The 25,678-nt window shown below is 36.8% G+C and overlaps 2 protein-coding genes and 1 pseudogene across 4 annotated transcripts in view; 2 read left to right on the plus strand and 1 right to left on the minus strand.

The window, feature by feature from the left end:
- The window catches only part of GALK2 (galactokinase 2), a 139,768-nt gene extending 131,921 nt beyond the window's left edge, over positions 1 to 7,847 (minus strand). The window contains exon 1 of the mRNA XM_060618586.3: positions 7,563 to 7,847. Within this exon, the coding sequence (XP_060474569.1) occupies positions 7,563 to 7,582 (20 nt within the window). The 5' untranslated portion in view covers positions 7,583 to 7,847. The remainder of the gene's footprint in view (positions 1 to 7,562) is intronic.
- On the plus strand, positions 6,223 to 6,370 carry LOC132670671 (U2 spliceosomal RNA; annotated as a pseudogene).
- Positions 7,848 to 7,940: 93 nt separating the features above from the next.
- The window catches only part of COPS2 (COP9 signalosome subunit 2), a 31,138-nt gene continuing 13,400 nt past the window's right edge, over positions 7,941 to 25,678 (plus strand). For all 3 annotated transcript variants that reach the window (XM_060618588.3, XM_060618589.3, XM_060618590.3), the window contains exons 1-4: positions 7,941 to 8,067; positions 19,831 to 19,944; positions 20,615 to 20,692; positions 25,012 to 25,137. In XM_060618588.3, the coding sequence (XP_060474571.1) occupies positions 8,014 to 8,067; positions 19,831 to 19,944; positions 20,615 to 20,692; positions 25,012 to 25,137 (372 nt within the window). In that variant the 5' untranslated portion in view covers positions 7,941 to 8,013. The remainder of the gene's footprint in view (positions 8,068 to 19,830; positions 19,945 to 20,614; positions 20,693 to 25,011; positions 25,138 to 25,678) is intronic.

Here is a 25,678-nt window from a genome sequence, read left to right on the forward strand (position 1 = left end):
AGGTAGAAATAACATTTTGATAAGCCACTTAGGTTGATTGGTAAGATCAAGGGAGGGGCACCTGGGTGGCTCAGTTGTTTAAACATCAGAGTCTTGATCTCAGGGTCCTGAATTCAAGCCTACATTGGGCACTATGCTGGGTATGAAGCCTACTTAAAAAAAAAAAAAAAAAAATCAAGGGATATGCTCCAACAACAACAGGTAGTCACCAATTTAAATGCCTTTGAAAGAGAGAAAATTCCTTCCTAAGTGAAGTATATAATTCATGCTACAGCCAAAGTTAAGGTATTTATCACCACCCTCCTACACCCATGCCCAAAACCACACCTTTGCTATAGCTATGGCAGTAGCTGTGTTTCTCTACAACCACAGCTGCTGTTGGAAGGTCAATTTTACAGGGTTCCTGCTCTTGCTGAGCTCTAGTAGAACCATTTCTTCCCTTTGCCCCTTCAAGCCTTCAAGAGGTGGTAAAGAGCCTGATGCTTGCTATTCCCTGGGTGTTTCACCATCATTGTTGGTTCCCTCAACCCTGACCTCATCTCTGTCCCCATCTCTGTAAATAGTTCCTTCATTAATTTTTTTTTTAGAAATAACATCAATTTTTTTTAAGTTAAATTAAATCCAGTTGATTTTTTTTAAGCTTTATGCCCAACATGGGGCTTGAACTCATGACCCTGAGATCAAGAGTCTGATGCTCTATCAACTGAGCCAGGCAAGTGCCCCCGTGCCTTCATTAAAATTTTAATTAACCCCCCTGAGTATATTATGAGTTTCCTGTCCAGATCTTAATTAATACAAAAGGAGTCCTCTTTTTTTGCCTTCTAGCATATGGTGTTCAGCCTCTCTAAATAAATGCATCAAAAAAAAACTTTTAAGATGATCAGTCTGGGGGCGCCTGCATGGCTCAGTTGGTAAACCTCTGACTTTGGGTCAGGTTATGATCTCATAGTTTGTGGGTTTGAGCCCCACGTCAGGCTCTGTGCTGATAGCTCAGAGCCTGGAGTCTACTTCAAATTCTGTGACTCCCTCTCTCTCTGCCCCTCCCCTGCTCATGCTCTCTTTTTCTCTGTCTCTCAAAAATAAATAAACATTTTTTTTTTTAAAGTATCAGTCTGAAAGGATGCCAAATTATGAGCCTATTTGGGGCAACCATATGTCTCAACCTAAAGAGGTGAGGGATCATGAATGCTAGGGTTTACTTAAACATATCACATTTTTATTGAGCATTTTCTTTTTTTTTAATGTTTTTTTATTTTGAAAGAGAAAGAGAGAGAGCACAAGTGGGGGAGGCACAGTGAGAGAAGGCAAGAAAGAGAATCCCAAGCAGGCTCCATGCTGTCAGCACAGAGCCCAACAGGGCTCGATCTCAAGACCATGAGATCCTGACCTGAGACAAAATCAAGAGTGGGACGCTTAACTGACTCAGGCATCCATGCACCCCTGTTGAGCACTTTCTATAGGCAAGGCACATGCTTAGTTTCAGGGGATTCAGAGGTAAGATAGTTGTGTCCTCAAAGAGTTTTCAGCTTAATAAAGAATATAAAATAATCATAATACAGAGTAACATAAAGTTATCAAAAATATACTTTAAAGGGCTCAAATTATGTTGGGAATTAAATGTCAATTATTTTCAACAAAGGTGCCAAGACAATTCAACACAGAACAAAGCATCTTTTCAACAAATAATGCTGGAACAATTTGATATCCATTTATAGAAAAAAAACAAGCCTCCACATTTACCTCATAGTATATACAAAAATTAAACTTGACATGGGGTCATAGTCCTAATGTAAGAGTTGAAACTATATAAAATTTCCATAAGAAAACATAAAAAAAAAAAATCCTGGTGCACTTAGTTTTGGCAAATATTCCTTAATATATCATAAAAAGCATAAAAAGCTCTTACAACTCAATGGTAATAACGAATAATCCAATTTAAAAATGGGCAACAGAACTGAAGACATACTTCACCAAAGAAGATACATGGATGACAAATAAGCACATGGAGAGATGTTCAAAATTAGTCAGTAAGGGTACGCAAATTAAAACCACAATAATACACCACTACGCTCCTGCTAGAGTGGCTAAAATTAAAACTGACCATACCGTGTGTTGACTAGGATGTGGTGCAAGTAGAACTCTTATATACTGCTGGTAGATATGCAAAATGGCAAAATCACTTAAACAATTTAAGAGTTCTACAGTTAAGCATACACCTACCATATAATCCAACCATTCCACTGCTAGGTATTTATCCATATTCATTATCTATTACTACATAAGATTACCACAAACCTAGCAGTATAATTACTTCATAATGTCTATGGTTCAGGAGTCAGGGTAGGCTTAGCTGGGTATGGCTTAGCATCTCACAAAGTCTTATCTGAGGTTCAACTGGGGACAGATTCATTTGTAAGACCACCTGTTAGCAATACAGTAAAACCTTGGATTGCAAGTGACTTGTTTTGTGAGTGTTCCGCAAGACAAGCGAACATTTCTAATAAATTTTAACTTGACAAACAAGCAATGTCTTGCAATACGAGTAGTACATGATGCTGAATGTCACATGATCACAACTGAGCCAATGGTTCTCTCTCTCTCGCTCTCTCGCTCTCGCTCTCACTCTATCTGAGGGATTGTGGGTGACTGTGTCCCATGCTCAGATGCTCAGTCTCAGGCCACAGTGTTTGGCAGAAATCAGTGATTTTTCAGAATGTTGGAAGGTGCCCACAACTGGCACTAGTATATTTTTGTCACTTCAAGGCACCTTTTGGACAGTCCTTTGCTTTTCCATACAACAGTAAGCTTAGGAATGCTTTGCTTCATTCTAGGTCAGGCTGCCTGCAGATATAGACCCTCTCCTCAGCTGCCTTATTGCCAGTTATATTAAATACAGTATATGACAAGAGATTATTAATACTGTACTATAGCCAACATCCATGCGAGCAATGGCCCCCGTACAGTAAGAGGTTGAAAAGAACGGCAGTAAGAAGATGATTACTGTGAAAGTTAAGAAGAAAACCATAGAGAAATACGAATGATGTATGTGAGTGGCCGAAATTGCAAGATTTTATAAGAAGTCTACATCTGTGTCTTGTCTGTAGAGGAGGAGGGGAAAAAGGCAGAGGAATCCCTCACTTCAAATGAAATTAGGGAGATGTGTAAAATGTGGGAAACAGTGCCAAATTTTGTAGAAAAGCACCACCCAAAAAGCAAGTCCGAATAAGGCTGTAGCAGTGCTAACAATGAATCTGTTTAATGACAATGCAATGTCACATTTCTATGAAATCCTCAAAAGGAGGCAAAAGCAAGTGCTATTGGATAGGTTCCTTGTTAAAGTTGTATGAAAAGAAAAAGATTCCATTGAGCCAATAGATAGCAGTGATTCTGTTAGTGTGCTAGTGATAGTGAAAGTCGTCCTACATAATAACCCTCCTCTCTTGTCTCCCTCACAACCAGCCACAAAGGTTTTCAAAGGTAAGTGCAGGTTAATTTATTTTTCTTCATATTTTGTGTTTTCTTTATTATTTTACATTACAGAATCGTAATCATTTTTATATGAATACTTTTCAGTTGTGGAATGAATCATCTATGTTTCCATTATTTTTTATGGGGAAATTTGCTTTGATACAAGTGCTTTGGGTCACAAGCGTTATGGAACGAATTATGTTCGCAAACCAAGGTTTTACTGTATTTAGTTCTTGTGCATTGCCAGAGTGAAGGCCACAGCTTTTTGCTGTGGTCAGGTGGTGCCTTCAGCTCATTGATACATGATCCTTCATAACATTGCCTCTTACTTTCTCAAAGCAACAAGGGGGATAGAGTCTCTCCAGCAAGATGAGTTTACAATCTTGTATAACATAATTATATACACATAATCACATACATCACCTTTGCTGTATCTTATTGGTTAGAAGCAAGTCACAGATCCCACCCACATTCAATGGAAAAGGATTATCCAAGAGCATGGGTAATAAGAAGACCACCTTCAGTCTGTCCACCCCATGGACAGAAATGAAACATATGTCCACACAAAAACTTGTACACATATGTTCCTAGCTGCTTTATTTGTATAAGCTAAATACTGAAAAAACTCAAATATCCATCAACAAGTTAACAAAGAACTTGTAAGATATCCATACAATGGAACACTCAGCAATAAAAAGAAACAATCAATTGAAACCAATTGAAACAATATGGATGAATCTCAAAGTAATTATACTGAGTGAAAGAAGCCAGGCAAAAGAGAGTACATAATGTATGATTCATTTATATAAAATTTCACAAAATGAAAAATAATCTATATGACAAAAAGTAGATCAGTGGTTGCCTGAGAAAAGTGAAGAGGGTTGAAAAAGGATTACCAAGAAGTAATGAGGAAACTTCTGCAGTAATAAATATCCTCACTATCTTGGTTGTGGTAATGGTTCCACAGGTGTATACATATGTCAAAATTCATCAAAGTGTACACTTTAAGGATGTGCAGCTATTGTATCTCAATGAAGCTGATAAGATTATACCTTAATAAAGTGTTTAATATATATCTTTATATTATTTTATTTTTATTCAAGAGAGAGAGAGAGTGAGACCAGGGGAGAGGGGCAGAGGGAGAGAGAGAGAGAATCTTAAGCAGGCTCCATGCCCAGCATGGAGTCCAAAGCGGGGCTCAATCCCACAACCCTGGGATTATGACCTGAGCTGAAATCAAAAGCTGGATGCTCAATCGACTGAGCTACCCAGGTGCCCTTAATATATATTTTTAAAACTTGGGATCCACTTTCTACAAAGGCATCACATCACATCAATGCTCCCTGTTAACATTTTTAAAAAATGTATTATTTACCACTGAATAAAATTGATGTCAAGAAAAAAAGACTATCATAATTGCACAAAGTATTCAGGATAGGTTGAGTGAGGTGACACTTAAATGGATCTTTAAGGACAGAAAATATTTTGATGCATAGAGATAGCTATAAGTGCACTCCCTGCACAGAAAAAATTAACATTTAGGGGCACTCAGTCAGTTGAGCGTCTGACTTTAGCTCAGGTCATGATCTCATTGTTTATGGGTTTGCATCTGGCTCTGTACGGGTAGTTCAGAGCCTGAAGCCTACTTTGGATTCTGTGTCTCCCTCTCTCTCTGCCCTCCCCTGCTCACGCTCTCTCTCTCTCCCTCTCAAAAAATAAATAAACATGGGGCACCTGGGTGACTCAGTTGGTAAAGCATCTGACTTCAGCTCATGTCATGATCTCAAGGTTTGCAGGTTCAAGCCCCATGTTCACCTCTGTGTTAACAGCTCAGAGCCTGGACCCTGCTTCAGATCTGTGTCTCCTTCTCTCTCTGCCCTGCCCCCTGCTCGTGTTCTGTCTCTCAAAAATAAATAAATGTTAAAATAAATAAATATATAAAGATTTAAAACTTTTTAAAGAAAAATTAACATTTATTCATTCAACAAACATTTTTTTAGGACTTGTGTCCCCAAGCACTGTGAAAACCTTTTTCTCTGTCTTAGAAAATTTCCAGACTGGGTTGGTTAAATTTGTAAATGACTAAGAATATTATGCTCAAAATTTAGCTGCAGTTTTTCTAGTGCTCCTAGTCACTAACTTAAGTTGAATAATTATTTTTCCATTGTAAAAGAATTACATTAAAAAGCAGAAAATTATATCAATAAATTCAATGTAAATCAACATGCAGTTTTATTCATGTGATCACTATGTACATGGTTAACAGATAATTGCAAAATTGCTATACAAATAGAAAGCACAACTATGTAGTTCTGATTACTCTGAGCAAATAAACCTCTTAGCCACCTTGGAATTCTATTTTCTCTTTTGAAGAATTATGGATTTCAGGTAAAGTAACCATGTGACTTATGGTTCAAACTTCTGAGAGTGATGGATGACAATTATTATTCTGGGACAGCAGTACTAAATCAGGGCTGTCTCAGAAAACTAGGATGTAAAGTCACCTCAGTTATAGGGAGATTTTTTTTTTTTTTGGTTTGTTTTAAGGTTTACAAGTATGGATCCTAAGTTCTACCCCAGACCTACTGAATCAGAATCTCTGGTATGGGATTTGGGAAGTTATAATCTAATGAACTGCCATGATTGGAAAGCCTTAGACCCTAAAGTGATATCATTAAAGGCTCTTCCAATTCAAAAATCCTATGTCTTACAGGGGAATTTTGAATATGGACTTGGTATTAGAAGACATCGGGGATCGCTTCTCAGCCTTTTGGCTAAGATCAAGTGTAGAAGACATTGGGGAATTATTAATTTTTTTGATGTAATAATCTGAAAACATAAGAAAATGTCCTTGGTTTTAGGACATATACATAGCTGCACTTAAGGGTGATGTATCATGATATCTGCATTTTACTTTCCATTGATTCAGGGAATATATACACAAACACAAATCTGATAGTGGGTACACACATATTCACTGGACTATTCTTTCAGTTTTTCTGTATGTTTGAAATTCTCACAATAAAACGGTGCGAGGAAAAGACTATTAGGGAAAAACTTTGTTTATAGGTAGGCAGTATCATTGTTATAAATATAACTTTTAATAACTATAACCAAAAAGATCACAATTCAATGATTACTAAAAAATCCAGACTGTAATTCCTCCCCTTGGGCTTTTTCCTAAGAAAAAAATAAACTGACAAATATATTAGCTGCAAAATTGTTTAAAATAATACTGGTTTTGCAATATTCTAAATGTGTAACAATAATGGCATGCTTAAGTAAATCATTATGAGTTGGTACATTCAACGAAGGGATTATTACCCAACTATTAAAATGATCATTGCCGGGGGGTGCCTGGGTGGCTTGGTCGGTTAAGCGTCCCACTTCGGCTCAGGTCATGATCTCAAGGTCCAGTGAGTTGGAGCCCCGCGTCGGGCTCTGTGCTGACAGCTCAGAGCCTGGGGCCTGTTTCAGATTCTGTGTCTCCCTCTCTCTCTGCCCCTCCCCTGTTCATGCTCTGTCTCTCTCTGTCTCAAAAATAAATTTAAAAAACGTTAAAAAAAAATTTAAAATGATCATTGCCAAGAATATACGGTCCCATGTAATGGGACCCCCAATATATTGTCCCATGTTGTTACATAACTTGGTGTAAAAATAATCCGAAATTATATCTGTGCTATAACTATATAAAATTTGTGGATTCAAGTGAACAGAACTGGAAGTTTATATTGAAAGTGCTGTTTGAAACGCAGTTTCCCCCTTGTATTTCGTGTTTATTTTTTCATTCTGAATTCTGCTAATGATTTTGTGCAACAATAATGCATATTTTAAAAACCAGTCGTTTACTGTTACCTTAATTTCGGGTAAGGGCAGTAAAGGTCAGTTTATAACCTGTTGAACAACTTAATAAGACTTTAGGCGCCTCAATTGATTGATGCTTAACGGTGTGGGACAGCCACAGTATCGTTTTGCCGACTACAAACACGCATTAGGTGTAAACCGTGCCGCTAAAAAGGTCTCCAAACATCACAGGAATACCCACCACAATATGTGGGCAAAATGGCAAATAGATGAAGCAGAAATACTACTACCTGTCAAATAGGACGGGCATGTCAGCCTTTTCTCCGCGAAAGGCTTCTGGTCCTACGGTGCCTCTTACTTTCACCAGAATGAAATGGTTCCAGAGTCCCAGGCAAGGGAAGAGACTGTTCCCTTGCCCAGGAGGCTGGAAACTGCTCAGTGTGAGCTCAAGGTTTCCAAGGCCCTTCAGCGGAGATCCTCAGCACTAGACGATTCCCCAGTTGCTAGGTTTAGTTGCTAAGGCACCAACCGCCTCGCAGGAAGAAGGGGCAGTGCACTCCCTTTTGGCGTCGTAGTGAATCCTCCCGATACCGAGCGCATTTGTTCCGGGAGGAAACATTCTGCTCCTCTAAGAGCGACGGGAAGGCGAGGAGAAGCTGCGAGTGACGCCTCTGAGCCGTGGAGCATTGTGGGAGGAGGTTGTCTCCAATTTCTCCTCCCTCTCCCCCCCTCCCGGCCAAGATGTCTGACATGGAGGATGATTTCATGTGCGATGATGAGGAGGACTACGACCTGGTGAGGCGGAGGGGACGGAACTGTGGGGTTAGAGGTGGTGTCTGGCTTTAGAGGTTGGGGCAGGGGCCACCGCGGCCTCTCCCCGTAAAACATGTGCTTCTTCCCGTCTCTCGGTGCAGTGACAGGACGAGTTTACCTCCTCCCCCTTCCCGCACCGGGCCTGGGCCCTGCTTCTCCAGCATGGGGGAGGGGAGGGTAAAGGAGGCAGCAAAGGGGGTCCCGAGCTTTGCGCTCCAAGTCCGAGTGCCTCCTCGTTTACGTGGACACTCCTGGCCTCCAGGGTCCGGTTTTCGGTGCCTCCTACCTCTTCCCCACCTCCGGAGCCGCCTCGGGGATCGTGCAGCGGTTTGGGCCCTGGCTCTGCCCTCTCAGGCCCAGCTTTCTGGGCTCCTCTTCTTAACCCTAGAACTGAGACAGTACGAAATGCTGAGACAAGGGTCTGAAAACTGGGGGGCCTTACTGCTCCCAGTCCTGACCGCGAAACGCCACTTGTGAGTCTCCTGGAAACAGAGCTTAATAATAAGTCTTGTATGGGGTCCGTTTTGGTTTAAGGTAAAGGTGCAGCGGAGAATTCAGAGCAAGGATAGCTGAAAAAGAAGTAGTTAAATTACTTGTTTTGTTTAAAGAAGAAAGCTGGGGAGGAGGTTTTGGGGGTTTTTCTGTTTGTTTTGGTGTGTGGGGGAGGTAGGGAGAAGGGGATTGACCCAATGGATTTTTTTCTTGACTGAGAGGTTTCCTAGTATTCAAAGTTAAAAATATCAACCGTATAACAATGAACGAATGTATGTAGCTGAACGGTGGTCTGTGAAGATTCAAGGTTTAACTTATCAACGGATTTACAGGTTTTCAAAAATAATTCACTACCATTACAGGTTGCTATTCAGAAACAGTATCTGTGTGTGAACTAAGGAAAATTATCCGGACCAAGAATTAGCACCAATTTTTTTTGTTGTTGTTGCATGGTTCCTGCATGTGATAGTGATGCTGCATTATCCTAAAGTTATGAAGTAGATGTTTAGGGAAATCTGACTTATTTTATATTTTAAGTGCCAGATATTCGTGAGTAGACATTAATATATTGTTTTGAATTCGTGTAAAACTTCTTTGTATGGTAATTTACAATTAATTTTTATATTTTAAATGAAAGCACCTTTGCAAAAGGTAGAGGGAAATGCTTGCTGTTACCTGAAAATCATAGTAGAGGTTTTAATCATTCTTAAACTTGAATGGAGAGTTTTGCTAATAGTTTTGATTTCTGCTTTACGTTTCAGTTTGTGTAAACCAAGTCAGTTGTAGGCAGCACATTAAGTGCATTAAGAATGTATTAGTTGTGATATCATGTGCATTTTTATTTGTACATTTATTTATATTACAGGTATTTTAATAACTGTAGAAGTGTCTCTTAAATATGCCTGTTTTTTATTTTTGTTTTTAAATGTTTCTGCTTATCTTTTCTAAACAATAGTTTATTGAGTACCTGACTTATTAGCACTGTGATAAACTTGAAGATCATCATTGAAAATGCGGTGTAGGAATGGCCTACACTGAGGCATAAAATGAGAATTTTACTGTCCCATGTAGTGCTCAGTTTTCACAAGAATTCTATTGTTAAACATATATTGTTTAACTTGGCTAGGTTTTCCCAGCTTTTTAGAGCCTACACTATAATGCAGTACAATACAAAGCCAAATACATAGTTGTTTTGACTTATATTTTCTTAACCAAAAAAAGTAAGATTTTACACTGTACATAATTAAATGAATTCTTCCCCCACAGCATTCTGTTAAATAGTCCTCCCTCCCCCCCCATATCTCTTACATAGGTATCATTCTGCCTTCTCAGTCCTGTATCAAGTAGTGAAAGCTTTTATGCTTTGTTTACTATGAGTTAGTCTTTTGATGGCATAAAATTTATTTAGTAATTTATTTTATGCTTTCTTAGTTAATTTCCTTAAACCACTGTATGTTAAAAAAAAAAATTAGGAGTGCCTATGTGGCTCAGTCGGTTAAGCATGAACTCTTGATCTCAGCTCAGGTTTTGATCTCAGGGTTGTGAGTTCAAGCCCGGTGTGTGTTGGGGTGTTGGGCTCCACGCTGGGCATGGTGCCTACTTAAAAGAAAGATTAAGGTGGGGTGGGGGGAGCACATAGCTGGCTCAGTTAGTAGGGCATGGGACTGTCGATTTCAGGATTGTAAACTGAAGCCGCACATTGGGTATAGAGATTACTTTAAAATATTTTAAAAAAAGATTGAGGGAAGCTGGTTGCCATTTCATGCTTACATGTTGTCAGAAGAGAAGTTATTGGGGGGTTTTTCGTAGTTATTTGCCTGGGTCTTGTTGTTTCTTGCGATTTAAAGAGTCCAAAGAATTGACTTGCTCTTTTAGGGAAATTTCTTTTTTATTAAAAGAAATGTATGATTTGTGGGAAAATTTGCCATCACTTCATTTTAGTCAAAATGTTAACTAAAGCCATGAGTATTTCTGACCACAGATATATTCAGCATATCTTTTGTAGGTTGTCTATTGATAAATTTTAATACCCTAAATCATTTTTTGTACTTGTCCCATCTAGTGGAAATAGGTAGTTAGGATACCACCAGGCAAAGTAAAAATCTGTTTCTAAAACTATACTGTTTTTATCTAAGGAAGTAAATAATGGTTTATGCCCAAGATCTAGAAGAAAAGAGAACCAACTTAGTTTAAAAAAAAGAAGCAAGCGTGAAAGAAATTAATTTGCTTGAGCTCTTATTTCTAAGACCTATTTTATTTTTTTATTAGAAGCAGACACAGGCATTATCTAAGCATAGGAATTTATGTAGCATTAAATGGAGAAGTAGGAGATGATACTGGTAAATGTCTTGATTATTTGCTGGTCTAATAATACTAAATAATAACTCTACTGCCACTCGTTAAGTAAATAAGGTTATTGGTAAGTTAACTATTGCAATTCCACCGTCCAGCCATTCTAGCGTGAAGTTGCTTTGTATTTCTAGTAATCTTTTTAGAAAGGAGTTAGGACAGACTGACTTCATTCCAACAATCTATCCTTGAGTAGATCCTGTGATAGGGCACGGTATATTTGAGTTTAATGTATTGCAAGCAAAAAAAATTGTCAAACAGGTAGAGTAATTCCACTTGGTTAAATGTATTACCAATCTGTGGGTCTTATATTACCCTAGTCAAGCTCATAGCTGTGATCAGTGAATGAATGTTTAATAGTGTTGTGGTTTTTTTTGGTCTTAGCATATATAGTATACTTATACTATATACTAATACTTAGTATATTTTAATGCCCTGAATATTTACTTGTTCTTTGCTTTTTGGGAAGGAGAGGTGTCAGTCTTAACTATAGGATATCTTTATGGAATCTCTTACTTCGTTACCATTTTAACAAGATCAGCAAATGATGGCTTGAATTTTATTTTCTCATGTTATAAAAAACCCTAGAACATAGTTTAACAAATTAAAAACTAACACTATTTTTTAAAAAATAATTTTGAATTGCTACAAAAAGATATGTAATCTCCTTTGAAAAAGAAGTGGCAATATAAGAACAAGGGCAAAAGAATGATTCTAGGAATTTGTGTATTTGGTATAAGGACTATCACTTATCATTGTGCAATATGAGGAGCTTTGATGTTAAAGGTTATTTCACTCTGAGACTCTTGTCCCAGTAAGTTAATATTTGACAAAATGTTGTACATATTTTCAAACAATATACTGTTTATGGTCTAGGCCAGTGTTTTCTATGTTGCACACACATTTGGAGTTGCATGTAGACTTCATGAAGATGATATATGATTGTACAGCTGAGGCTTTTAAAAGAAACTTAACATGTTTAATTGTAAATAATTGGAAACAACTCCAAGTTATCAATAGGAGGGGAATACTATTGATATTAATAAGGTTATAGATGAATTATCATATATCCATGGGGTGGAATGCTATGTTGGCACTTCAAACCATGCTACTAAACAATATTCCATGATATGAAAAACTTTTGATCAGTTTTATTTGTCAGGACTCTTGGGCATAAGAGGAATATATGTCAAACAAGCTTAAACTAAAAAGAGCATGTGTTGGTTTACATCACCAGGAAGTAGGAATATGGCTGGATTCATGGCTCAGATGATGGTAGTGGGTCTTTTTTCTGTTTCTGTCTCTCTTCCTGGTCTGCTTTCCTCACTGTGTTGGCATAATTGCCTTCATAAGATGTAATGCAGCATCTTCCTAGCGTTATAACCCAAAGCCAAAAAGGTGTTCCTTGCTAGAGCTAACAGCAAAGCCCTAGGAAGGACTTTTCCAGCTGATGTCTGTGTAGCCTTCTGTGAATCACTGGCTCACTGTAGAGAGGGAGATGGGTTGCTTGCCCTCCTCTGTGGATGGCGCACTGTAATTGAGAGCCCTCACCTGGGAGAGAAAGGATTGATCACCAATGTTCTGAACACAGTGAACATATATCCACTATAAATATGTAATCTGTATTACAATTTTATTGGGTAGGAATAAAATTTATTTTATTGAGTGGGAAAATATAGAAAAAATTCTACAAGATCTGAAAAGTGTCAGGAAAACTAAAATTTATTTCTTACAAACCTTTCACAGTGAACCTGTATTACTTTTATTGCTGAAGTGAGAAGGGGACAGGTTCCAGGGTACAAATTATGAGCAAAATTCTTAACTTTGATTATGAGAGGTCACACAGTAATTATGTCATTGCTCAAAATTTTTTAGAGTTCTTAAAAATTGTCTTCAGAACCTGAACCATGTAGCTTTTTATAATGGGTAATATATGCACATGGTTAAAAAAATATAAAAAGATTCCTTTCTATTTTTGTTCCCAATTTGTCCAGTTCCCATTCCTCCCCATAGGTAACAAAATACACATTTTTCCCCCTCTCTTTGTTTTTTAATTTATCTTAGAGATTATTCCATGTAAAGTATACAAAAGTTTACTTATTCTTTTTACAGCTGCTTTGATTGTGTGGATGTGCCATACTCTATGTAACCAGTTCTCTCTTATTAAGCATTTGGCCTGTTTTCTTTTGCTGTTATAAACAATGTGCAGCTTTTTTTCTTTTTTAAACTTCAGTGATAATCAGGCTTTATCCTTTTTTATAGATGTCGAAAACTGTATTCTGAGTCATATTTGATAAATGAGTGGGGCCATCAAACCGGGTGATAGTGTTTTAGGTCAGAAATATTTAGTGTTTTTGAACTGTTTCAAAAGTGTTGAACAAAACTGTTCAAAAGTGTTTCTGAAGTGTTTCTTCAGAATTTCAGAAGCATTACTTCATAATATGCATTCGTATCATGATTGGAATAATTTTACTACCTCTTAAAATTACTACTTCAGGACGCCTGGGTGGCTCAGTCAAGCAACTGACTCTTGATTTCAGCTCAGGTCATGGGGTCGAGCCCCACATAGGGCTCCATCAGGCTCCATGCTCAGCATGTATTCTCTCTCTCCCTCTGTTGCTCTCCCCCACTCACGCGCTTTCTCTAAAATAAAATGAAACACTTTTTATTTATTTTTTTTTAAATTTTTTTTTTAACTTTTATTTATTTTTGAGGCAGAGAGAGACAGAGCATGAACAGGGGAGGGTCAGAGAGAGGGAGACACAGAATCTGAAACAGGCTCCAGGCTCTGAGCTGTCAGCACAGAGCCAGACGCAGGGCTCGAACTCACGGACCGTGAGATCATGACCTGAGCCGAAGTCAGCCGCTTAACCGACTGAGCCACCCAGGCGCCCCGAAACACTTTTTAAAAAAATTACTGCTTCAGGGATAAGTATTGGTTTGGAATAAAAGTTTTGATGCATTTCCAAAAAGTCCTGTTGCATTACCTCATAGGTATACTTTGTATAATGAGATTGGAGACGTTCAAACAAGAATAGCTAAAATGATAAGTTAACAGGAGACAGCTCTTACATGCTAAGAATAAGATAAATTTAAGGCTTTTTACCCCTAACTGAAATCTGTTAACTGTGAATATTCAACAGCGTGAATTTGTACTTGTATATTATATCTCAAAATAAACACATGGACCTCAGCGGGAATTAGAAAGCTCCGAGGGTTCGACCTACCCCCCCCCCCCCCATTTGATAAGAGAAACTAAAGCAGCATGTCTGAGTGACTTACTTAAATTTACAGGACAAATTAGTGGGAGAGTCAAAACTGTAGCCCAGGTCTAATGACATTTATGACTTTCTTTGGAAAATTTAATTTGAAGCCTAACAGTTTGGAATAAATAAAATAATGTTCTGATTTACACTGTAGATAAATTAGGACGCGTTAAGTGAAATTTTAAAAACTTTGAGCAACTTTATGAATGTCTAAACCACAAATGGCTACTTAGGACTTGTATCATATCTAGTCCTTAAGGATAGTGAGACCTTGCCCTTTGCCTCTCTGTGCCTGGCATCTAGTATAGCTGTCACGACATGGTCAGGGCTTGAGGAACATTGTTAATAGTGAGTCTTGTTTTCCTAGAGCACATTTCACAGACTTTTATTGACAAGGTACAGGAGAATAAGTAGGAACTGTGGAACTGACCCTGTTCAGCAGTAGGTCCATTCCAGCATAGAGTGAAAATTGCCCCTGGCTATATAGTTTTGTATGTTACTTTCGAACATTCATCCACTTTTCATTTCAATTAAACAAACACTTACTGAGCATTTTGTATTATACGAGACTCAGGGGATACCAAGATGAGGAAGAGAAAGTTCTGCTTTTTGAGAAGCTCATGGTAGTGAGATGAGGGGAGGTGGGAACAAAACACACTCACAAGGCTCCATGTTAGAGAGATTCATGTCATGTAGAAGCTGACTAAGGAGAAGATTTATTTTCCTAAGTAGGGTTGAAGAAAGTATCACAAGGCAAACCTTGATGAATATGTTTTCCAGCAGTGTTAGGGCTAGGAACCATCATAGGAGAAAAGTGGGAAGTGTGCTAATAGGGGAGGTAGTTTAGAATTCCTAGCAGAGAGAACAGTTTATGTCAAAGCAGAGATTTTGAATTGTGTGGCACATTTGGGGAAGGAAGAATAGGTTTGGGTGGTGTGCATGGATCACAGATTGCTTTGGGGATTTGGCAGGACATGAGGTATTATATAAGTAGGTGGTACTTAATGAAATTTAGTGAGTTTTTCAATCCCTTTAACAACGTTCAAGTGTTTTCATATATTGCTTAAATTTTTTGTTTCTTAAAAATTTTTGTTTTTTATTGTTTGAATTATCAGATTCTCTTTTAAAAAGTATTTTCTTTAAACTGTTACAGATTATAGTTAATACCCTTCTCATCTGACAGGGGAATTGTGTTTAGCAGTATTTGTTTAATACTTTTCCTATAGTCTCTATTCTGATCAGTAACACTGTGTGTGACCAAGTCATTGATAGGCACTAAAGATAACTTTATTTCCCTTTATCCTGTACCCATGTGGTGGGTCCTTTTTATTTTACATCCTTAATATCATTTGACATCTTCTATACTTACACTTGTTTCCTCCCTTTTCTCCTATTTGAAATCAGACCTCCATCATCTTTTAACCAGACTGTTGTTTATAGAGTATCCAGTGGGCTACTTCGTTACTACCAGAGTACCTTCCTAAAACACAAGCGATTATTTCCTTGTAAAATCTTTTAGTGAGTGGCTCCACTTGATGTAAACTCCTTGCTAGACTTCTGTTGTCCTGTTCCTCTGATACCAGTTTATCTTTCATCAGTTCTTTATACACATCCTGTGCTTCAGCCCAATCTGACTATTCATGCTTCTTTCAAATATGCGATACCATTTCAAGCTTCCATACCTTTACACATATTAACTGCTTTGTTTCAGATGCCCTTCCTTATCCCCAGGCAACTCCTATTCATACTTTTAGACCTGGTTCAGGTCATTTTCCCTTCCTGTAACTTTTTTTTTTTTTTTTTTTTTTTGAGCTGCTACTGTACCTAGTAGGTGTCTCTTAATTGCTTTTATCATGTTATAGCATTGCTATTTGCATATCTGTCTCTGACCATGAATTGCTTGAGGGGAAAGATTTGGTTTGCATTTGTGTGAGCAACACTTAACTACTGGTCTATGCTAAAGATCATTATCAAGTATCTAAATAGATATCTAACAAAAGATATCCCAAAACGGAATTATTCTAGACTTCTCAAAATATCAGTGTAATAACTAAGGAATAGTTTACTGTATGTGGTACATAGCTTGTACTGATTCATTAAACTGCCTATGACAGGTTAGTGATATCACAGAGATTGGTTCAAACCCATTTGAACATGCTATTGCAGATCATAACAAGGGACTGCCTGATTATAAGAATGCCAGTCAGGGACGTCTATGTGGCTTAGTTGATTAAGGATCCAACTTTGACTCAGGTCATGATCTCATGGTTTAGTTTGTGAGGTCAAGCCCCACACTGGGCTCTCTACTGTCAGCATGGAGACCGCTTCGTATCCTCTGTTCCCCTCTCTCTGCCCCTCCTTCACGCACACACTTTCTCTCTCTCAAAAATAAATAAACATTAAAAAAAAAAAAAAAAGGAATGCCAGTCAGTAACATATCAGTTGTACCAATTCTTGTGTATTTATACATTTTGCCAGTAACTCTTAGAATTGAATTGCAGTTATGCAAAAGATATTATATGTTCCACTTCATCCATACACAGTTGACCCTTGAAAATCCATGTATAGCTTTTTATTCTCCCCAAACTTCATAGCCTACTGTTGTTGATCAGAAGACTTACTGATACCAAAACAATTAACACATAATTTATATGTTACATGTATTATATTCTGTATTCTTACAATAACGTAAGCAAAGAAAAGAATATTATTAAGAAAATCATAATAAGAAAATACATTTACAGTACTATAGCATGTTGATCAGGAAAAAAGTCCCCATGTAAGTGGACCCATGCATTTCAAACTCATGTTGTTCAAGGGTCAGCTGTAATATGAAAAACCAAAAGAATATTTATATTTACAAAATGTTGAGGGCTAGATTAAGTCTTATCTTAATCATTGTGATTTGGGAGTGTTTTAACACCTAAAGTTTAGAAATATTAGTTGGGAGTCAATCAGGTATCAGAAGTTGTATATAGCCAGGCTTGTACTATAAGAAATATTCAGTGACTGAATGATAAGGCATTGTGTTAGACATGGTACGAAATGTAAAGGTTCTTGTCTTCAACAATGTTATAATCAGGTCAGTAATTTCCAGATAATTGAAGTTTTAAAATTTTATTATTTTAAAATAGTATTTTCTCTTCCCTTTTCTCACTCATATCCTGGCATAGTTGGTTTATTCTAACCTGTTGTGGGCTAAGAAACCAAAAACAAATGGACTTTGAGTGAGATTCCAATTCTTAGACTTTGTGATATATACAAATAAAAACAACTTATTTCCAAGTTGAAGGATGTATTCTAAAGATTTGGGTTGCAGAAAAATCATTTTCTGGTTTAGCTGACTATTTATGTTATTGAACAGTTATCTAGAGAACTGATTTCCAAAGGTGTAGAGTAGGTTTTATAGCTATGATTTTTACTCCCACATCTTCCCTGAGTAGGTGACACTATGCAGTAGTTAACCAGAGGAAGAGTGGGGGAACGAATTTTGGCCATTTATGTGGTGGCCACAGTGGCTGCAGTAAAATGAATCAGGGAGAGCTTAATTAATAGATATGATTGGATGCGTAGTCAGGAGTAAGATTTTGATAATTTTTGAAATTAATTTTAAGAGCAATATGAAACCATTTTGAGAAGAGGAATGTACGTGCTAATTTACATTTTATGAAGGTTATTCTGGCTGCTTACCATGAGAAGGTTGGAATTTGAAGGTGTAAAAGGAGGGGTGCGGAGAGATCAAAGTGACTTAGTAGGCTAGGCTGGTAGCGAGGGAGATAGAGGAAAGTGCATGAATTTGAATTGGAGACATACGTTGAAAGTAGAATCAATAAAGACTTTTTTATGTTCCAACAATGTGACTGCCTTTGGTTCTTTAGTTACCTTCCATAATGCTGTTTTGTGTCTACTGTTTTCTTTCCCCTCTCCTCTTATGTCTAGCATGCAGACTCCCATTTATCTTTCAAAACCTATCTCAGAATCCTTCACTATCATAGCATTATTTTGGCTTATTTATTTATTAAGTTTTTATTAATTGCTTTTCTAGTTTAATCAGTTGTAATCAAACTTAGATTACAGGGTTAAGAAGTGAATGATTGATTATGAAATTGAAGTGTTGCAAAGGATTTTCATGTTAAACATAACTGAACTCCCAATCAAATCTGTGAGACTGCGTCCCTGCCGCATGTCCTTACACAAGAAAATAATTGTCCTCTAGAGGGTGCACATTACAAAGCCTCTGTGGTCAGATAAAACTGGTTTTGTACTAACATCAGACATACCCCTCCATCTGCTGGTCACAGGAAAAATTCATCTTGTGTTCGTATATTTTTGATCTTTCTAGCACTATGCTCACTATAACTTTTTTCATTCTTTGGCCTTTATGAAATATTACAGATTTTTTTTGTGAGTATCTTTAAAAAAATTTACTCAGTATTTGGATTTAGAAAGAACTCTAATACTGTGTGTCTTTTTGTGTTTACTTCCATGTACTATTCTTTTTTTATAAAGTTTTTTTTTTAACGTTTATTTATTTTTGAGACAGAGAGAGACAGAGCATGAACAGGGGAGGGGCAGAGAGAGAGGGAGACACAGAATCTGAAACAGGCTCCAGGCTCTGAGCTGTCAGCACAGAGCCCGACGCGGGGCTCGAACTCATGGACCGCGAGATCGTGACCTGAGCCGAAGTCGGCCGCTTAACCGACTGAGCCACCCAGGCGCCCCTGTACTATTCTTAATATAACAGTCAACTTGCCTTTTGGAATAACTTGCAACTGATGGAAATACTTTTGTGTCTTAAAACAGTGATTTTCATTATACTAATCTTTATGTTTTATAATCTTCATCATTAAATTGAATATCTTGGAACTATTTTACACTCTTTGTTGACACAACTCCACAAAATAGCTGCTTTATTCCAATTTTCCTTTCTACTTTATTGTTTCAGTACTTAGAGGTGAATTTATGTGATAAAAGTCATATGAAGTTATATAAATTCATTTTCTTCTGATTTGTTATAAAGCTAAAGTATATTAATATAACTAAATAGCTATTGAGTAAGTGGAGTGCACAAAAAGCAAATATTCTTATTAATATACAATTATATTTAACTATGTATATATGTAGCCATATATATATATGTGTGTGTGTGTATATATATATATATAGCTATGTATATATGCTATGTGCGTATTATCATCCCAGGTAGTTAGGCCATATTATAATAATGAAATTTAGACTTAAGGAGTAGAGAAAATTACATTACAGAACTTAAGATGAATAATTAGCATTTATGTAATAATTAGCATTTACAGTGATTTTTCTTGGGTTCCATGACCAACAAAAGGTTAACCACAACAGAATTGGGGCTCATTAACCCATTATTTCTTTGCATTTTGCTTTTCTGTTAATTCTGTGGAAAGTGTAGTTTTGATCTGAAAGTAAGTGATTCTATTCTCTCCACTTGATTTTGACTTTTTTACTTTTTTTTTTAAATAAGGATTAAGTATCAGTTACATTTTACCTATGTTTGCAAGGTTGTTTTGTGCAAATGTATGGTTTTCCATCTTAACAGTATTTACTTTTTACAGGGCAGTGTGTGGGTTTCTTTTTCATTGTAGTATCTCTTTCTAACAAACAGGAATACTCTGAAGATAGTAACTCCGAGCCAAATGTGGATTTGGAAAATCAGTACTATAATTCCAAAGCATTAAAAGAAGATGACCCAAAAGCAGCATTAAGCAGTTTTCAAAAGGTTCATATTTTTTCTGATTGATTCTGTGTCTTAAAGTTTATTTTTTTTAAATGATGTCTTAGATCAAATAAGTTCCAAGTGATTTTATCTCAGAAATGTGTTTTGGATACTGAGTGGTAATCCTATAAATAAGTTTGCATTTATGCAGCACATGCAAATATTTCAAAATGGATATCCTGTTTTTTCTAATCAAGCTGTCTATAGAGCAGGGCCATTGTCCTGAAAAGCTAGTGTGGTTCTGGACAAAGGAAATCAACATGAATGATCAATAGGTATTACCCCTGCAATTTTATTCCTTCTTCGGGGACAGATCACACAGGTGTGGTTTCAGTGTTAAGTAAGGTGATTTCTTGACTGTTGATACACTTTTGGATTATTCTTATCAATGGATTATTCAGATGGGAAAAAAAAGGATTTATGGGACTATGTAATAGTCAAGTAGTAGTTCTTACTTAATATTTGATGTAGAAACTTAAAAATTAGCTCACTTATCCTTAAGCGTTTTAAGACTCGTTTCCTTTTTAAAGCCTTTAAAAAATGGCATTGAGAAATGTAATTCTTGGGGAAACCTTCTTAATTCGTATGATGGAAAACTAATTCAAAATAGACGTTGTCATTAGAAAATAACATTAACATTTTTGTTAGGCTAAAAATGTCTTCTATTTTTTAGGTTTTGGAACTTGAAGGTGAAAAAGGAGAATGGGGATTTAAAGCACTGAAGCAAATGATTAAGATTAACTTCAAGTTGGTAAGATTTGTTTTGAGGGGAATTAAACTAATAATGAAATGAATTCTGTAGGTAAAAACCACATGGCAGCAAAATGGCATTATATCTACCTCTTTAAAATAATTCTGTTGATACATTTCCGTATTTAGCCTAGCTTTCATTTGTGACTACCACAATACTAAGTAAAAAACATTCTGCAAAGAAATCAAACTTTTTTGAAAGCTTATCCTTTAGATACTCAGACAGTGTTTGGCTTCCTTATTAACAGGACTTTTCCAAAAACTGTTGTTTATTTTGGAATTTTAAAATTTTACTTTGTATTATAAGGAGTTCCTCTTCCACTGATAAGGACAAAAACCTTAGCATTATTCTTGACTCCTCTCTTTGTCTCTCACCCCTCAAATAATCCATTGGTAATTCCAGGTGTCTTTATATCTTTTAAAAATATATCCAGTATCTGACTGCTGCTTAACCATTTTTATCTCTATTACTCTGGTTCAAACCAACATCATCTCTCACCTGGATTATTTCCGGAGCTTCTTCTATCCTTGCCTTATTAACAGTCTATTCTCCACAAGCAGCAGGGTGATCCTTTTTGTTTTTGTTTTTGTTTTTGTTTTTAGAGTGATCCTTTTAAAATGTAAGTGAGACTGTGTCATTCCTTTGCTCTAAATCTTCTAATGGTTCCCACTCTCCTTAATAAAATCCAAATCCTGGGGTATCTGGCTGGCTCATTCAGTTAAGTGTATGACTCCTGATTTTGGCTCAGGTCCTGATCTCATAGTTCGTGAGATCGGTTTGTGAGTTCAAGCCCTGCATCAGGTTCTGCACGGAGAGTGTTGAGCCTGCTTCATATTCTCTCTCTCCCTCTCTGCCCCTCCCCTACTCATGCACCCTCTCTCAAAATAAATAAATAAAACTTAAAAAAAAAAAAAAAATAATAATAATAATAAAATAAAATCCAAATCTTTACCATGACCTATAACACCCTACATCATCTTACCTTTTCTGATCTTATTTTCTCTGTACGGCTTCCTTGCTGTTCCTCCTGTCATCCTAAGGATGCGCCTACTCATAAACACTTGTATTTGCTATTTCCTCTGCCCCAAATGCTCCTCTGTAATAGTCGTATGGCTCTTTTCTTCATTTGATCAGATCTCTATTCGGTGTCACCGTATATCAGGATGGCCTCCCTCTGGACCACCTTATGTAAAATAGCATCCTTCTCACCATCACTTACATTCATCTTACCCTGCTGGTTTTTTTTTTCTTTGAGTATATCACTGCTTAATTGCCTTTCTGCTGCCCTCATCCCCATGGGTGGTAAGGTCCATGAGAGCAGGACTTTGTTTTATTCACTGTTACATTCCTACCACCTGTAGTAGTGGCTGGCATTCAGTAGGCACTCATATATGTTGTAGAAGTTCTAAATAATCTGGAACTGTCATGACATTGTACCTTCATAGAATTGGTAGTCTTCAGGAGTGCAGGGTAGAGGTGGAGGGGAAAAAAATGGTTAGACAAGAGGACTAGTGACAGGCGTAAACCTTAAAATCACTAAGGGTAGAGGAACTTTTGAGAAGCTTAGAGAGCAGAGGTAAACACTTGCTTCTGTGGCAGATGAAAGGATAGCTGGTAATCTGTTACCACTTTCTTTTTCTCCTGTCTCTAATTTCTCATATGTCTCCTCCCTGTCACCATTAACTTCTCTGTCCCTTCTGTTTGAAATTGAACTCCCTGAACTGACTGTTACTTTTGTCCAGGTAACTTCTGCTAATCTTGCATCCTGTTCTTCTTGCCATATTCTCACTTTGGCATCCTCACCTACCTTTAGTAATAGAAGCCCTCCATGACATTTACAAAAACTATCCACAAAATATTTTAGCTCATTCTTCACCCCCCAAAATATCAAGACTATTCAAAACATTTTAAACAGTAATAAGTATGTTGTCAATTGCTTTTAAGTATCATTAAAAAAGGAAAATGTCTGTCTTGCGTTTACCCAAAGAATATGTTGCACAAAGCCCTTGTGCTTTCTTTCCATTTATTATTTGTGAAAATATTAAACACAAATACATACTATATTTAAATCAATAGCTTAGATATGGGAGAAGCATCAGGTGTCTCAAGGGATAGAGATTTTGATTAAGTAATTTTAGTGACATTAGAACCTCATTGTTCAACTCTTAAGATTCTATGATTTGAGGGGCCCCCGGGTGGCTCAGTTGGATAAGTGTCTGACTTTGGCTCAGGTCATGATCTCACAGCTCGTGAGGTTGAGCTCCGCGTTGGGCTCTCTGCTGACAGCTCAGAGCCTGGAGCCTGCTTCAGATTTTGTGTCTCCCTCTCTCTCTCTGCCCCTTCCCTGCTTTCACTCACTCTGTCTCTATCAAAAATAAACATTAAAAAAAAATTTTTTTTAAGATTCTATGATTTGAAATAATACAATAGACCCTATAGAAATCGACTTTCTTAACATACTAGCAGTAGTTTAGTGTTTGAGCCCATTTAAATATATGCTACCCATAAAACTTGATCTTACCATTTTACCTTGAGCCAAGATGGTAAGCAAGTAAGGGAAAGGATTATTTGTATTTTGTGTTATTTTTCCCTGCCTTCCTTCTCTTTTATTTGCTCAAACAACATCTGTGAATAAGTTGTGTTTTATAAGAGTAGTTTGAGCTTCCGCCCCTCAGTTTCTAGTTGGATTCAGAATAGGACCCATGTTGCCGTGTGAAGGTTTTGAGCAATAAAAAGTTAGAAAGGTTTTGTTTTCAACTGCTCTGTGTTAACTGCTGCAATTTACCTGATCTTCCTGTAGTCTTTAATTACAGTAACAGAATTATTGAAAAATGAGCTTTAAAGTTATTAGAGTATAAAGAAATGAATTAAAAACGAACTTTCTGCTAAAATCCTATTTCTAATTTGCCTTTCGCCATAAGATATGTTCTGTAACTTGGGTTTTAACATTACTAGGATATTACCTATTATTTACCCTCACGTGGTACTGACATATTTGGAAATACAAGTGGTTTGATTTATATATATATATATATAACTACATGTATATATAACTAAGGTTTTTCCCTTGTTCTGTCCATTTTTCCCCCCACCCCAACTACTGTTTTCTTTTTTGTAATTCCATTCTTGCTTAGGTTTCAGGGAGTCTTCTCATGTTTTTTTTGTCCCTCATGCTGTATCCCAGGGAAGGACATAGTCATAAGCAGGAAAATTACATTATCATTTTTCATCCTAATAAACACATGTGGTCGTTAATCAAGAAAAACACTGTATCTGCCAGTGTCCTACCTCCCTGATTAAAAGTGGAGTAGAACCCAGTAAAAAGAGGGATTAATAGCAGTTGGAGATTGTCGGGACTGTGGATTCAGGTTACTAGATTAGACTCATAAATGGACTTCCATGGTATACTTTTTTTTTTTTAATGTTTGTTTATTTTTGAGAGACAGAGAGAGTGAGCAGGGGAGGTGCAGAGAGAGGGAGACACAGAATCCAAAGCAGGCTGCAGGGTCCGAGCTGTCAGCACAGAGCCTGATGCGGGGCTCGAACTCACCGAGTGTGAGATCATGACCTGAGCCAAAGTCAGATGCCCAACCAACTGAGCCACCCAGGCGCCCCTTCCATGGTATACTTTGAGGGATGATAGGCCATTCGCCAAAATACTTAAGTGATTGAAATTTCAGGGGTAATTCCTTATTTCCTCTGATCTCTCATGTTTTCTTGGAATAACCACAGTAGTGCAAATAGTCCTGCAAGGAATAGCAACATTAGCTATATCTGCTATTGAGTAGAGCCTTGGGTGGGAGGACTTTTCTCAATAGTGGGATGAGTACCTGGGCTTGAAAAGTTTCCTTCACCTCACATTTTACTGTTGAACCAACCAATAATGAATGGAGAAAAGAAACATACCGCTGTTGTTGGAGAACTTTCTCATCAAGGGGTAAATCTTCAGAAGAGGATATAGCTGATATCTGTGTAGTTGAGACCCAAGGCATTTGAAAAGTTGGATTTATTTGTATTTTTTGGTTTGTGAATATTGTAGTTCTTAAGATTTCAATAAATGTACAATGAGAACATATCTGAAATTTTGAAAATTTGTAAATTGTAGTCTTTCATAGGCTAACTTCATAAATTTGGTTCATGTGTCCCAGTGATTTAGAAATTTCAAATTTAAGCTAAAATGTTTATAGCGTTTCTGTCATACATACTTTATCGTAAAACCTTATTTTTCAATTATGTAGTAATATGTACTATAATCTTAATTGTATAGAAATTTTCGTGCATAAATATATATCTAATAATGCATTTTTCTTCCCTCATAGACAAACTTTCCAGAAATGATGAACAGATATAAACAACTATTGACCTATATTCGGAGTGCAGTCACAAGAAATTATTCTGAAAAATCCATTAATTCTATTCTTGATTATATCTCTACTTCTAAACAGGTTAGATTCTGGTTGTTCCTTTTAGTACTTATCAATGTGTTGTTATTTATACTAAAGTCTTTGTTCTTTTTTTTTTTTTTTTTTTTTAATAAGATCTAGAGGTTCTAGTTAAGCAGTTTTGCCAGTCAGTAAAGTGCTTTAGAAATAATGTACTCTATATTGTTTTCTTATAGTACTAATTATGCAATATTAAAAGGTAATAAGTAGCTTAATCTCTTCAAATAATATCTTGAGATACCAACATAATCTGCACACAACTTTTGTAGACTTAAACTCCCATACAGTTACTATTATAGTTTGTTTCAACAAACTCCATCACCACCTCAGTTAGATTTGTGTAGATTTGATTAACTACACATCCTTGAAGGGATACCCTGTACTCATATTAGTACTTGGCATTGCCATTAGGTGTTTAGTAAATTCTTTTATAAAGAATGGGTGGATGATGGAGGACAAAAGGAACAGTTAATGATGAAGAAACTACAGTGGACCTTGGGAATGATAGTGCTTTTGCTATTCTAGATTTTGGTTATTAAGAAAA

Source organism: Panthera onca, chromosome B3 (genome assembly GCF_046562875.1).
Source record: "Panthera onca isolate mPanOnc1 chromosome B3, mPanOnc1 haplotype 2, whole genome shotgun sequence".
In the NCBI taxonomy this organism is placed as follows: domain Eukaryota; kingdom Metazoa; phylum Chordata; class Mammalia; order Carnivora; family Felidae; genus Panthera; species Panthera onca.